A 12,451-nucleotide genomic window follows, 5' to 3' on the forward strand; every position below is an offset into this window, starting at 1 on the left:
CTGGGGTAGGGTTGGGGTTAGCCCACATAATAACTCCAAGAACTTTGAAGATATCTGGCATACGCACATTAATATACAGAATGACACACCGAGGCTGGTATAGAGACTCATATTATTGATACTCTACATTTTGTTGTGTTGTCCGCACTTTTAAACTCCTAAATAATTCCACTTTTATAAAACATGTACATTATTCCTGTTAAATAAAAGCCTTTTTAAAAACAAAAGATTTTGTGTGTCGATGACGCTGTTTAACATTCCCTCAAAACACAAGAACAATGCAGAGATTGCCCCCATTCAGCAGGGTGTCAAGTGGCCATGTGGCAAGTAGCCATGCAGCTTTGGTGGTGCTTCAACCAATTTGTATTCTGGGAGCTGGCTGAATGAAGCAAAGTGTGGGGAAAACTTTGAAGGTGATTATCTCCGAAACAGTTTGCCACACCCTTGTCATTAACAAGTCATAGCTTAAAATATTTGCTTCATTTGCACAAGTGACACCTTTTTTTGAAGCTCTGATTCTTCACTTTGAAATGATGCGAAAAAAAAGTCAAAAGCTACCAAATGTATCTAAAGTCTGTGGTGGGTCACATATAAGAGGAAGGTGGGAAAGGGCCTAGACTAAAATATCTCAAATATTTTGGGGATGACTGTGGCAATGTGAAGTTTGTTGCTATGGTTTGCTATGGACTCCAGTCGCCATTTTTGGTGGATCAGTAATATTAAATTGCATAGAGAAACGGCAAAAAATATGAAATGAATGGGGGGGGGTTGAGGTTTCACACAAGATGGTTGCAAGATTTTCCATGGCAGTTTTTTCACCTAACAAGACTTCCAAAGCATTTTTTAACTCAAAAAATGCAGACCGACATTCAAAGTCAATACTAGTGATCCCCCAAATATGGCGGCTTACTCCGGCAATCTGACGTCATCTTCACATTCCCTATTGGTGCTTTCATCCGATATTACACATAAGAAATATTTGAGGAACAGTCATTTTTAATGTGGGTATTATAATCAAGAACATTGCATTACTTCACGGCAATGCAGCTGTACAAGACAAACATTTAACTATATCACAATATTATAATAACACAATTCCCATACAATATCTAGTCTCAGTATTGTTTTGTAGGTGGTTTGTTTAATAAATGTTAATCCGAGTGTCCATGATATTACAGACTATTTCATTCAAAAGGTTCAGTAATAAGAGTATTTGCTGGCCTTTAGAAGAGCATGGCCGACAGCAGCAGGGAACTAGTGCGATTTAACAGTCATTCTTTTAACACATGGATGAATATAAACCAATACCTACCGGTTTTGGCATTGTTGATCCTTGTCCTGGCTCTGTGTGAGGCTGTTAAAAAAGGAGTGTCCCCTGAAGAAACTGAGACGACCTTCTCGCCGTGTCTTCCTGAAGACTGAAAAGAGGAGAAACGAGCTTCAGCAGCCAGTCAGGGGGGACTACCCTGCCTTATAATGAGCAGCAGTCATCACGATGAATCACCCATGAGTCAAGATCAAATATGGAAATGCATTTAGCCCTGCCCAACAGCTATGATAAAGTTAGGTCTCCACCCTGCTCTCGCGGCCGAAACCTTGACTAAAGGCGTGATCCGCATCGGTCCATGTCGGTTTCAAGCAATTCGCGACCAGCGCAATCAATAAAAACGAGCGACCGCGGGCTCTCCTCGGAGACCTTTATGTACAGATTAGAAGCGTGTAAATAGGACGCCTAACTCGATAAAAAAAAAAAAACCACGAAGGTAAATCCCACACTTAAGCTTTGAACGGTAAGAGCGAGGGAGAACACAATTTTAAGAAAAAGCCTCCCCTCCCCGAGGTCTTCAATGGGTGTTTTAACGGGAAACGGCGCCGCGACGCATCGCTCGCCCTTAACGGTCCGTTCATCTGCTCCGGCTCTAATCGCCCGAGCGGTAGCTTCCGACCGGCCGTCCTCGCCGTAATCCCGCAGACACCTGTTGTGTGATTTGTGTCTTCGGCGAGGGGGGGTGGGGGGGAGCTCGCTTAAAGTAGGGAAAGGCGCGCCCCGACCGCGGCAAAAGGGTCGACGTGAGCGCGCCGGGACAAAGCTCTTACCGGCTCCGGTGTGACCCGAAGGTGAGACGAGGCGGTGGACGTGTCCCGTGCTGCCGCCGCGGACCTCCCGCTCCCTGTTGGTCTCGAGCCCGTGGCGCCGCAATATGGCTGACTGCGCCCGGCGCGCGCTCTCCCCTCGCGCTCTCGTTCGTCCCGCGCGCACGAAGCGCTGTCGCCGGTAGGGCTGAACTGAGCCGAGCTGAGCCGAGCTGAGCTGAACTGAGCCGAGCCGAGCCGAGCTGAACTGAACTGAACTAAGCCATGTGGAAGAAGTTATGTTCACGACATTATTATGACATATGCACGATCATTTCTGAATTTAAAAATAAAATACGTATTTATGATGATGATGATGATGATGACGACGATGATGATGATGACGATGACGATCATATTGTAATTATAGTTTGTAGTATTGTTTGTGATTGTTTCATTACAGAAATTATATATATATATATATATATATATAGTTATTATTATATAGTAATAATATACCTACATCTCATAATAATAACATACCATATTCGTTTGAAATAATACATATTTTATTTTATTATTTCTGAGCATGATGTGTCGATTATGTTGGCCTATGTGTCGTCCAAAAATGGTCACCCGTTTTGACTCCAAACATCTGATCTCATCATCCTGATCGCGACAGCGGAGTAACGTATGACTCCTTATGTTGGCCTATGCATCGTCAAAAATGGTCATCCATTTTGAATCCCAAATTGGATAATATAACAACATTGTAATTTTTCCCAGCGATACAATATAGCTGAGGGGGTCGTTTCATCGCCCAGCGTTAAGAAATAGCCCACTATGAGGGGAAAAGGCTTCGACCTCACATGAAACTTGGAGACACTCAAGGGAAAATAATTGTAGTAGCAAACTATTAGGCCATAGACAAGACTACATCATCTACATACTGGCGCATCCTTACTTACTTTGACTCATTCTACTTAGGCGTAAGACCTCCAAAGCATGACTCACAGTAACAGAATGGCTCTTACATCCACTTCTTACAGCACAGTGAACCATACTCTCAATGATTTACCCTGGAGTACTGGGGAATGATTTGCAGTTTCATAGAAAGCTCAACACCCTGGAAGTGCAATGTCCTAAACCTTTCTGCAAGTTTAGAACAATTACCCTATGTAGTGTGGTTGTATGCTATAACCCGAATTGTTGGCTGTGGTACGTTGTAAATAACGTCAGTTGACGCATACCCGTGGAAAGAAGTGACTGATTGACTGAACGAACTTTATGGGTTTATGGCTATTAAAAAGCGTACATGTATGCCTCAAGATAGCCTCACTTCGGCTATAACCATTCGCACAGGTGTTTATCACTGATGGACATGTGTCCATTTATAAGTATTTTGAGGATCTTAAAAAAAAAAAAAAAGGGAGCGCTTGACCATCACTTCAACATTGTACAACTAAAATGATCTCTACTGGGGCAGCTGCGTCAGAGAAAAAGAATAAGGGGGGAAGCAGTAACCCAGCAGAGAACCGAGGAAGCGCTCAGTGGGGAGGCGTTCGGAGTGAGCGGACCAATAGTTAGTCAGGATTAAAATAGACGCATATATATCCGAGGTGAGACGCAGCACTTTCCTCATACCAAACGGGTGCCTCTCCACATGACACGTGTGCCACTTTCACCCACTAAGAAACCGTTTAACCCCCTATAACACTTTCCTTCGTCATTTAACTACTACGACAGTACCATAAAAAAAATAAAAGATTAAAATAATGTAAAAAAAACAAAAAAACATGCAAAACCTTTGGGTGGATCTTGCGATGAAAGAAGCGGAAGGACTGTGAGAATGCGCCCCCTGTCGGCGTACCCTGCGAACAACTGACATTTAAACGGCCCGATATCGTCGGCGCATCAGTTTAAAGTGGTAATCCGCAAGATGGCTGTTGGAAAAAATACCATCCTCGATCAGTTATTGAGCTTGTACTTATATAAGAAACAGCCGTTCAATGTATTTACGTCGTGAGTGTGCTCCTCAATATGCTGTAGCGGGGTCCACCTTTTTGGTCAATATGCCATGATCAGGCACACGCAAGAAGTGAAGGGCAGCCGGAAATTGATCATCATTTGGGAAAGGATGATGTTATGGATTGATTTCAATACCTCCTATAGATTTTCCACATGTGATACTGTATATCACATCACCCTTACTAGGATGGGTAAAATGCAGATAAATGGATTTTGTTGCCTCAGTACTGTGCAATGACAATTAGTTGAATCTAATCTAATTTAATCTTATAAAAACATGTCAGTTATTAAAGAAAAGCAATATGATCTTCTGACATAGAAGCCTGCAGGTGTCTCTGAAAGTCTCTACAAAAATGGATTAAACGTCAATCATTGTGTTCTATCCTACTGATCCCAGATCAAGTCTGAACTCATACCATTTGGTAAACTTGCATCATTCCTAATGGATCTGAAAGTTTAATATTCAAAATCGCTACCAGTAGTTAAAAGGTGCTATCCCTACTGACATTGTTATTGTAAAGACTGACTTTACTTAATCTCTTGAACTTGGAACTTCTAAGTGATTTTTTAAAGATAGAATTGAAAACATTGAGAACATACAAACACTTGACTTAAACATTAGCGGTTGGCATTAGAGAGCTCAATAAGTTCCCACATTCCTTATCACAATAATATCACTAAAATTTATTATGGAATGAAGATTACAACAACAATTTCTCAACCAAGTTCACTACAGTCAGCTCAAACAAACTTCAGAACAGTTTTAGCAAACGAACAGTACAATGTGTTAAATTACATACAAACCCAATATATTTTTCAGTACATTCCCTTCACTGATTTATATTTACTAAGACAAAACATTACAGGGTTGGAGGGATGACTACAGCTGACTGAAAGCATCCAGCCTCTTCTGAGTGACTTCCAGGATGAGCGCTGAAACAAAAAAATACAATTGAATCATTCCGTTTTAACAAAGTGTCAATCCAAGCGTGTCTATGCAATTGTGACTTCTGTAGTGTTGGATAGTACCACTAGATGGAGAGCTAAGCATGTCTATAGCCTGTGTCTCTAACCCCTTGAGAAAAACACGAGTAAATGCACTTTTGTTGTACTTGGTAAAGAAAAATCTGGATCCGTATCTGTACATGGCAAATATAGATTTTTGCAGTTTCTTACTGTCCAGGACACTTCTTGCGACAAATCTCTTCTCCAGGTGGTTGTTGGTTTCGCCCATTAGCCACGGGAAGAAATTGGTCTCGATATCTGAATGGGAACAGCAAAAAACATTAAGTAATCATATACATTTAAATAACTGCTTTGGACGAGGCATTTGCTTGAGTGGTTCCGGTTTTAAGCCACTGACAATGGATGCCTTGATGTGTCAGGGTCAATTTTTCAAAAGAGGCAGTCAGAATTTAAAAGCAGCCGGAGTGAAAACACCACGGGACTCACCTCTCTCCACAGGGTCATAGAAGTGGCCGTGATTTGCCAGAGTGGTATGGACCGACTGCAAAAGGTCGGCCAAATAGTGCTGCGCAAACGCCCGTGCCGCAATCTTCTCCACTGTTTCCCTTTCTTTCTCCAGCACCTCCCGCTGCTGAGCAATTCTTCTTTCCTGGGGGAAAGAAATAAAAGAGCTTATTTTATTTGATGGACCCCAAACGTATTCACCTTTTCTGTCAATTTCGATATCAGTTATGAATGAACAAAATGTTCTTTTCGCCAATCGAAGTCGGAACGACAAGTTGGGGTAAAGCGCCGGTTTGAAAAGACCGTGAGAAAAGAGAGAGTGGACAGGGAAAGGGCTTGAGCTGGTTGAGCTCCTTACTTTCTCCTCGCGGTGCCGTCGCTCCTTCTCCTCAAGTCGCTGGACCTCCACCAGCTCTGCGTTCCGGAGCTCCTCGAATGCCCGCTGCTGGGCACGCAGGCAGGCCATCTCCTCCTCCTCCATCACCTCCAGCAGGGACTGCTCTATCGTCTTCCCCACCAGCACCTCTAGTACCGGCTCCACCTCCATATCGAAGTCAAACAACTGGGGACAGAGTAGGTGTGGTTATTAGTCAAAAATAACGTTAATTATTACTTATTAAAATATTAATATGTGTAAAGTAAAAAATAAAGCACATGGTGTGTTATTTTAGTTAGATTTCATGATAAATAATAAACAACAAAGTAACAAATGGTGGCCTTTCTCGTCAAGGTTTAGAATGGTGTCAGACCTTGCCTAGTCTTGGTTTAAACAATCTGATTTCCAGTAGGAAGATTAGAGCTAATCTAGGTCCTGGCCAGAGGCATGTTTATCTTTGGATTAATGGATGTAGCCTCCAGGTCAACATTAAGTAAATGGAGAAAATGGATTATCTGGACTAAGACCAGCACCAAGACCTGGCAGAAGGAGCCGACTAGTCCTTCATGACCTTAGTCTAGGACTTCCTAGTCTAGAACTAATTCATCTTAAATTAAGCAACGTCTCAGAAAGGCATTTTTAACCGCAGTTATTTCAACCTTTTGGTATTTTGGATTTTCTCTGCAGACCTACCTCCCCCTCCTCTATCTGCGTGGCCTCGTCTTTTCCAGTTTTCGCCGGGATGAAGAGTGGAGACGGCGGTCTGTCCAAAAAAGCGTCCGTCTGACAGTCAATATCGGTGGCCTCGATGCGGTCGCTCAGTTCCTCCAGGTAAAGGTCTGGAAGTAAAAAGAGCATGAATTTTCATTGAGTGCCAATGAGCTGACTTTTGGTTTTTCTACATGCATGAATTGATGCACAAGGTCTGTTAAATCCCAAATTCTTTACACCACCTGTTTGTACGTCAGAGTGCTTCCTGCCCTCGATGGCCTCGGGAGTCCTGGGTCTGGACTGCTCTTGGGCCCGTTTCCGAGCCATGGCCCTCTTTTTGGCATCCTGCTGCCTCTGTATCTCATTGGCGTCTGTCGGAGCACTCTGTGGGAGGGATGCAGCATCTGGGGCGTTTAATGTCTATTCCAAAGCAAATGTGAGTAGGGTGTATTTTTTTTTTTTTTTAACACTCACTACTGGAATGAGCTGTTGTGCATAGGTGTTCCCTCGGACAACACGGCGGTCATACATGATGTTCCCATAACTGGTACGCCTTTCATTTCTAGATTGCCAAGAAAGGATAAGTAAAGTATCAAGGTAATAAGTGAGCCAAGCTCTTTTACGGCAAGCTGGTCCTGTGCCTCACTGGTGCAATATATGACGCTTATCAGAACACAAATTAACAGACATTTAGCAGTGGTTGGAGGTAACAAAGTACCAGTGCTTAAGTACTTTTTTTTTTCCACTACATTTCAAAGGAAATATTGTTTTTAATCTCATTTTCCATTAATTTAGTTTAAAAAAAGGAAAAACAGGATTCATATGAATATACTGTGACACACACACACACACACACACACACACAGTATTATGGGATTATACTGTATATATAGCGCAGCATTAGGCCCATAATGTCCTTGTACATTACTATGACATCACCGATACTATTTTATTGTAACTTGTAATCTGGATATGCACGAGAACTCATCTGTAGGAAAAAAGGCACAGTATTCCATTATTCCACTTCTGTTTCGACTGTACACAACTTTCATTAGTAATACAGTAATACTGTCACTTTTACTGGAGACTACGTGCCACCTGCCCATGTAGGGCCCACTAGTCAGTCACTAGTTAGCATACTGCTGCTTTATGTTAAATTGTGTAGATATAAGATAGATGCGTACATTTGTTATTTATTATCTCTTTTTAATATGGATCTCCTTTTTACTCCTGGGATTAATAAAGAAATTATGTTTTTATCTAATATTATTATGGGCTATTATATCAGAGCACTAGATATGACAAGTACTTTTACTTTTAATACTTAGAGCTGGTACTTCTATATTTTTACTTAAGTTCAAATTACAATGTGGTACTTTCACTAGTCATTTTGTGTCAGGGTATGTGTTCTTTAACTTACGTAAAATATCTTAGTTAGTACTCCACCACTGTCTATAATTATTAATTATTATCATTATAACTATTATACTACTATAATAATAATATTAATAAAAAAACATATGACCAACTAACTTTAGCTTCAAAAATAAATACTTTATATGGCTGCTATACTGTGTATATATACAGTATATGATCAGAGGCATGGAACAAATAAAATATGCTTTGCTGAGAAGTATTGTGGACTCACTTATCAGCGGTGTTTTCTCTGTATTTGGACCGGCTTGGGGCCGGCCTTGGACGGCTTGAGAACGTGTAGGAACCGTTCAAGGCCTCCTTCTGAGGCTGCACCGTGGACGCCATTCCCCACAGCTGTGAATAATAACGTTCGGTTGCAGTTTTAATGAAGACGAGGCAATTCCGGGTGGAATAGTAAAAGTCTGTCGGCGGCGTGCGTGCGTGTATACAACGAACCTCGGTGTTTAAGGCTGTGTACGCGTGTACCTTTCCTTTGGCGTAAAGTGACAGCGGCTCCGTCACACGCTTCGCTTTCTACCGGGAGAGACGTGACGTCACAGGGACAAAAGCTGTTGACCGCCGTTGCCAAAGCGACCGGGGAATGTGTACATGTGTCTCCATGACGACTGGCTCTCTGCGCTGCACTTTTTATATATATATTCCCATTGGAAACCTCTCTGGCTGAAGTTTGGCGCAATAAGTGAAATAGTAGTCTAGTAAACCCCAGGCCGAAATCTTATATAAAAATTAAAAAAAAACCTAAAGGGAACAAAAGACGGAAAGTTATACCCATGACGGAAGAGGCTGAATAACCACAAACATTGTTCACCAGCGTTATAGCAACAACCCCCTGAAACTGCCGCGACGTCACTTCCTGTTGAAGGGCCTAACCTAAATGAGTCACAAAAATACAAAAATAGAAGAAGAAATAAAGTCCTGGTCAAAAAAGAAAAACGGAAGTTCTGAAGATATTTAGATCCCTTGGAAAAAATGTATTATTATTATTATTATTATTATTATTATTATTATTATTATTATTATTATTATTATTATTATTATTATTATTATTATTATTATCATAATATATTTTTTTATTCATTTAAAAGTCGTATTCTTATCTTATTCTTAAGAATAAGAATGAGAAATACAGCTGCAGGCAGCAATACATGAGGTCCAGTTGTGTTAGTTACAAACTACAGTTTTCCAAGTTGTTCCATGAAACCATCAACATCACTTCCCGCCAGAATGCAGGGTGGACGTTCTGCCCACTGCTCCTTTATTGTCTTAGACTTCAAGATTCAAGATTCAAGAGGTTTATTTGTCACCTCTTGAATAAGTTCATACATATATGCAGTGAAATGCCTTTACAACGCACCCAGAGATTATGCACAATAGTTTCTAAACTGAACATAATAGCGTAACCTAATTCCTACCGAGCTAACTAACTGAAACTAACTGATTCCTAAAACGTAATGCAGTTAGTACATAGAATAATATAAATACAATAAAATAAGACTCAAAAAGATAATACAAAGCGGGGGGATACAAAATCGAAGGGAATAGAGTTATATGGGAAAGGTTATTTGTATATACAGATATGTGCAGTAAAGTATATACTTTCAGCTTCTCTTGGGCATCTGGAACATGAAAACACAAACAATATAATTATTTCATAACACAAAAACAATAAAAACATGTTACTTTCACTGTGTAATTTATTATAGCAATTGTGCTAATGTTATTATGACTCCACATAATGACGAATAATTTCACAAGAATATAATTAAGATTAATGTTATAACTAACTCCAATTCAACATGACATCTAGACAAATTAATTGTCCGTCTGTCGTCTCAAACTAGCTGCATGCAACTGAATATAGATTAAATGCCTTTGAAAGAACCGTCCGAGTTTGGCTGTAAACCAGGGCTTGTCATTGTATGATATAACTCACCGTGATGCGTGTGGGAATACAGCTGTACTCTCAGAGGCTGATATATGACGTCTGAGCGTCGGTGATCCAGACTGTGATACAAGTTGTGGACGGTGGTGTAGCGGTGATTCACTGTGTTCTCCGCTCTGCTCGGACAGTTAATAAACTGCTTGTATTTCGGGAGTTTGTGTCTTACATTCACTTGTGTGAAGAGTGGGGCAATGATGACGCAGTGACGGAGTGACGTAATGACGCAGTGACGATTCTCTGTGACTTAATATAGTTTTCCAAGTCCCGCTGACACGCAGAATTAACACGAGTTACAATTTTCTCAGTCCCATGAAACGCGTCATCGGCTCCTACAGTGTATGTGTGACAACTGGCGCAAATACCACAAAATGGGGAGGGACACATTATCACATCTAACACTGGGTTAGATGCCAACAGAATGTGTTTATTTATAATTTTTTTAAAAAAGGGGGCAAAAGAGATCAAACATCAAACAAAAGATTGTCAGGTTGACTCGACCCAGCACAGATACTCCCTGGAGACCGCTGCAGGCCGATGGAGTCTACGTCACGCACCTTGCACGATGCAAATTGCTACCCGACTGTTAGTTGTAGAACGTTGGTGTATCAGCGATGCTTGAACGTTCTGCAGCTTCCGGTCAATCTTCAATGTTTTTTTTTGTTTTTTGTTTTTTTTTCCACACAAATTCCTGCTCCAAATGTGGATTGATCTGCAGGCTGGATCCCAAATCTGGATTGTCAAATCTGACCTTGTTCTCCCTTTCTCTAGGACCCTGGTGCGGGTCAGATTAGTAGTGAATTCATAAAGTAAAAAGATTATGTTACATTATCCACATTACAAACACAACACCTGCCTTGTATTTAATGGTGGTTATCACTTTGATGAATCTAATTATCTTCTGGTAATACTTTAACTTAATTATTTTTAAACCTAATAAAGGTTAATAGTAATACAGTGATACCTGTCACTGTGTAATTCTGTCAGAAATGAATAAAGTAAAAGATTAAGTTACATTATCCGCGTTCCAAGCACAACACCTCGCTTATATCTAACGGCAATTGTCTTAGCACTTCTGTATATATACAGTCAGAGTTTGGAGTTTGTCATATTTCTTTAGTTAAAGTCCAATTTAATGGTGCATTTGATGGATTAAATATCTGAAGTATTTACAAATGTCAGGTCTAATATCGACCAGCGGAATGCTGCATCTGTGTGCGCCGCCATCTTGGTCTCATTGTCTATGACCAATCAGTAGACTGCAGTGCTATCACATGACCTGTGGGCGCCGCCATCTTGTGCATGCTCGCAGTGATTTCACTATTGCGGAGATGATAAAAAACACAGTTTTTTACTAACTTATTCCACAAAAATGGACCGATCTAGATCAAACTCAAAAGACGTCTTGTTGGAAACTGCCCCGAATACAAATCTTATTTGTCGATGGGTCATGTCCGTGGGTTCGACATCCACACACCACAAATCTTTCAGGAACAAAAACAATAGGTGTCTCCGCCCCCTTAGGGGGTCGGCCCCCTATTAAGAATAAACTTACAGGAGAAAAAAACAAGTAGCTCAAATAACCAAAAAGTCATCAAAAATGAATTAAAACAACAGGTTTAAAAGACTGACAATGACAAGTGAGATGTAAAGAAGAAATGATGACATGTTAAACCAGAACAGTGTCCAAGCTAAGAACCCATTAATGATATGAGTGAGTGGTGATGACCACAAACACACACACACATGGAGAGGTGGCTGGAGAAATTCAACCTCTGCATTTACCCCATCCCAGCCATGCTTCCTCCAGGGGGCAGCCAGGAGCAGTGGGCAGCCTTCACTGTCTCAGCTGGGCACCAAGTCCAGGTGTGAATCCCTGTCATGGTCATGGATGGGCGTTCTGCATGGTTTTAATTGGGGTTCTTTTTTATGTTGGAGAAGACCCATGTGAGCACGGTAGAACATGCAAACTCCGCACAGAAAGGCCCCTAAGTGAGATAACCCACTGGAGTGCAGTGCCAACAGCACACCAGGCAGGAATCCAACCCAGGACCTGCTTGCTGTGAGGCAACAGTGCAGTGCAATAGCCTCAGTAGTTATTTTATGATCTTACACACACGCACACACACACACACACACACACACACACACACTCACACACACAGACACACACAAGCAGTTACACACATACAAACACACGCGATAACCACCCAACGCACTGTGCTTTTATTATATAGTCTAAACTTTATTTCATTTTATTATTTAATTTAATTTAATTGTATTTTATTATGCCTACTGTAGTGACAAGGGGATAGTACCAAAATAAGACAAAGGGATAGATGATTTTGCCATTGGGAAAAATAAATATAATAATAGATGAATGTCAGAAAAACTAAATTGTGCTGTTAAAATGATAT

General features: G+C 41.0%; 2 protein-coding genes across 2 annotated transcripts in view; both read right to left on the minus strand.

Annotated features, from left to right (window-relative positions):
* ezrb (ezrin b) overlaps positions 1 to 2,236 on the minus strand; it is a 37,116-nt gene extending 34,880 nt beyond the window's left edge. Inside the window, exons 1-2 of the mRNA XM_080024214.1 lie at positions 2,098 to 2,236; positions 1,313 to 1,418 (exon numbers count right to left, since the gene is read on the minus strand). Coding sequence (XP_079880340.1) covers positions 1,313 to 1,324 — 12 coding nt within the window. The 5' untranslated portion in view covers positions 1,325 to 1,418; positions 2,098 to 2,236. The remainder of the gene's footprint in view (positions 1 to 1,312; positions 1,419 to 2,097) is intronic.
* A 2,712-nt stretch (positions 2,237 to 4,948) lies between these two features.
* rsph3 (radial spoke head 3) lies at positions 4,949 to 8,560 on the minus strand. The gene is made up of 9 exons (XM_080023986.1): positions 8,531 to 8,560; positions 8,307 to 8,428; positions 7,133 to 7,220; positions 6,901 to 7,042; positions 6,641 to 6,786; positions 5,930 to 6,133; positions 5,554 to 5,716; positions 5,278 to 5,364; positions 4,949 to 5,034 (listed from the first exon to the last, which is right to left on the minus strand). The coding sequence occupies exons 2-9, from the start codon at positions 8,417 to 8,419 to the stop codon at positions 4,982 to 4,984; spliced, it is 996 nt and encodes a 331-aa protein (XP_079880112.1). The 5' UTR covers positions 8,420 to 8,428; positions 8,531 to 8,560; the 3' UTR covers positions 4,949 to 4,981.
* Between the last annotated feature and the right edge of the window lie 3,891 nt (positions 8,561 to 12,451).

This window comes from Zeus faber, assembly GCF_960531495.2.
Source record: "Zeus faber genome assembly, chromosome: 2".
In the NCBI taxonomy this organism is placed as follows: domain Eukaryota; kingdom Metazoa; phylum Chordata; class Actinopteri; order Zeiformes; family Zeidae; genus Zeus; species Zeus faber.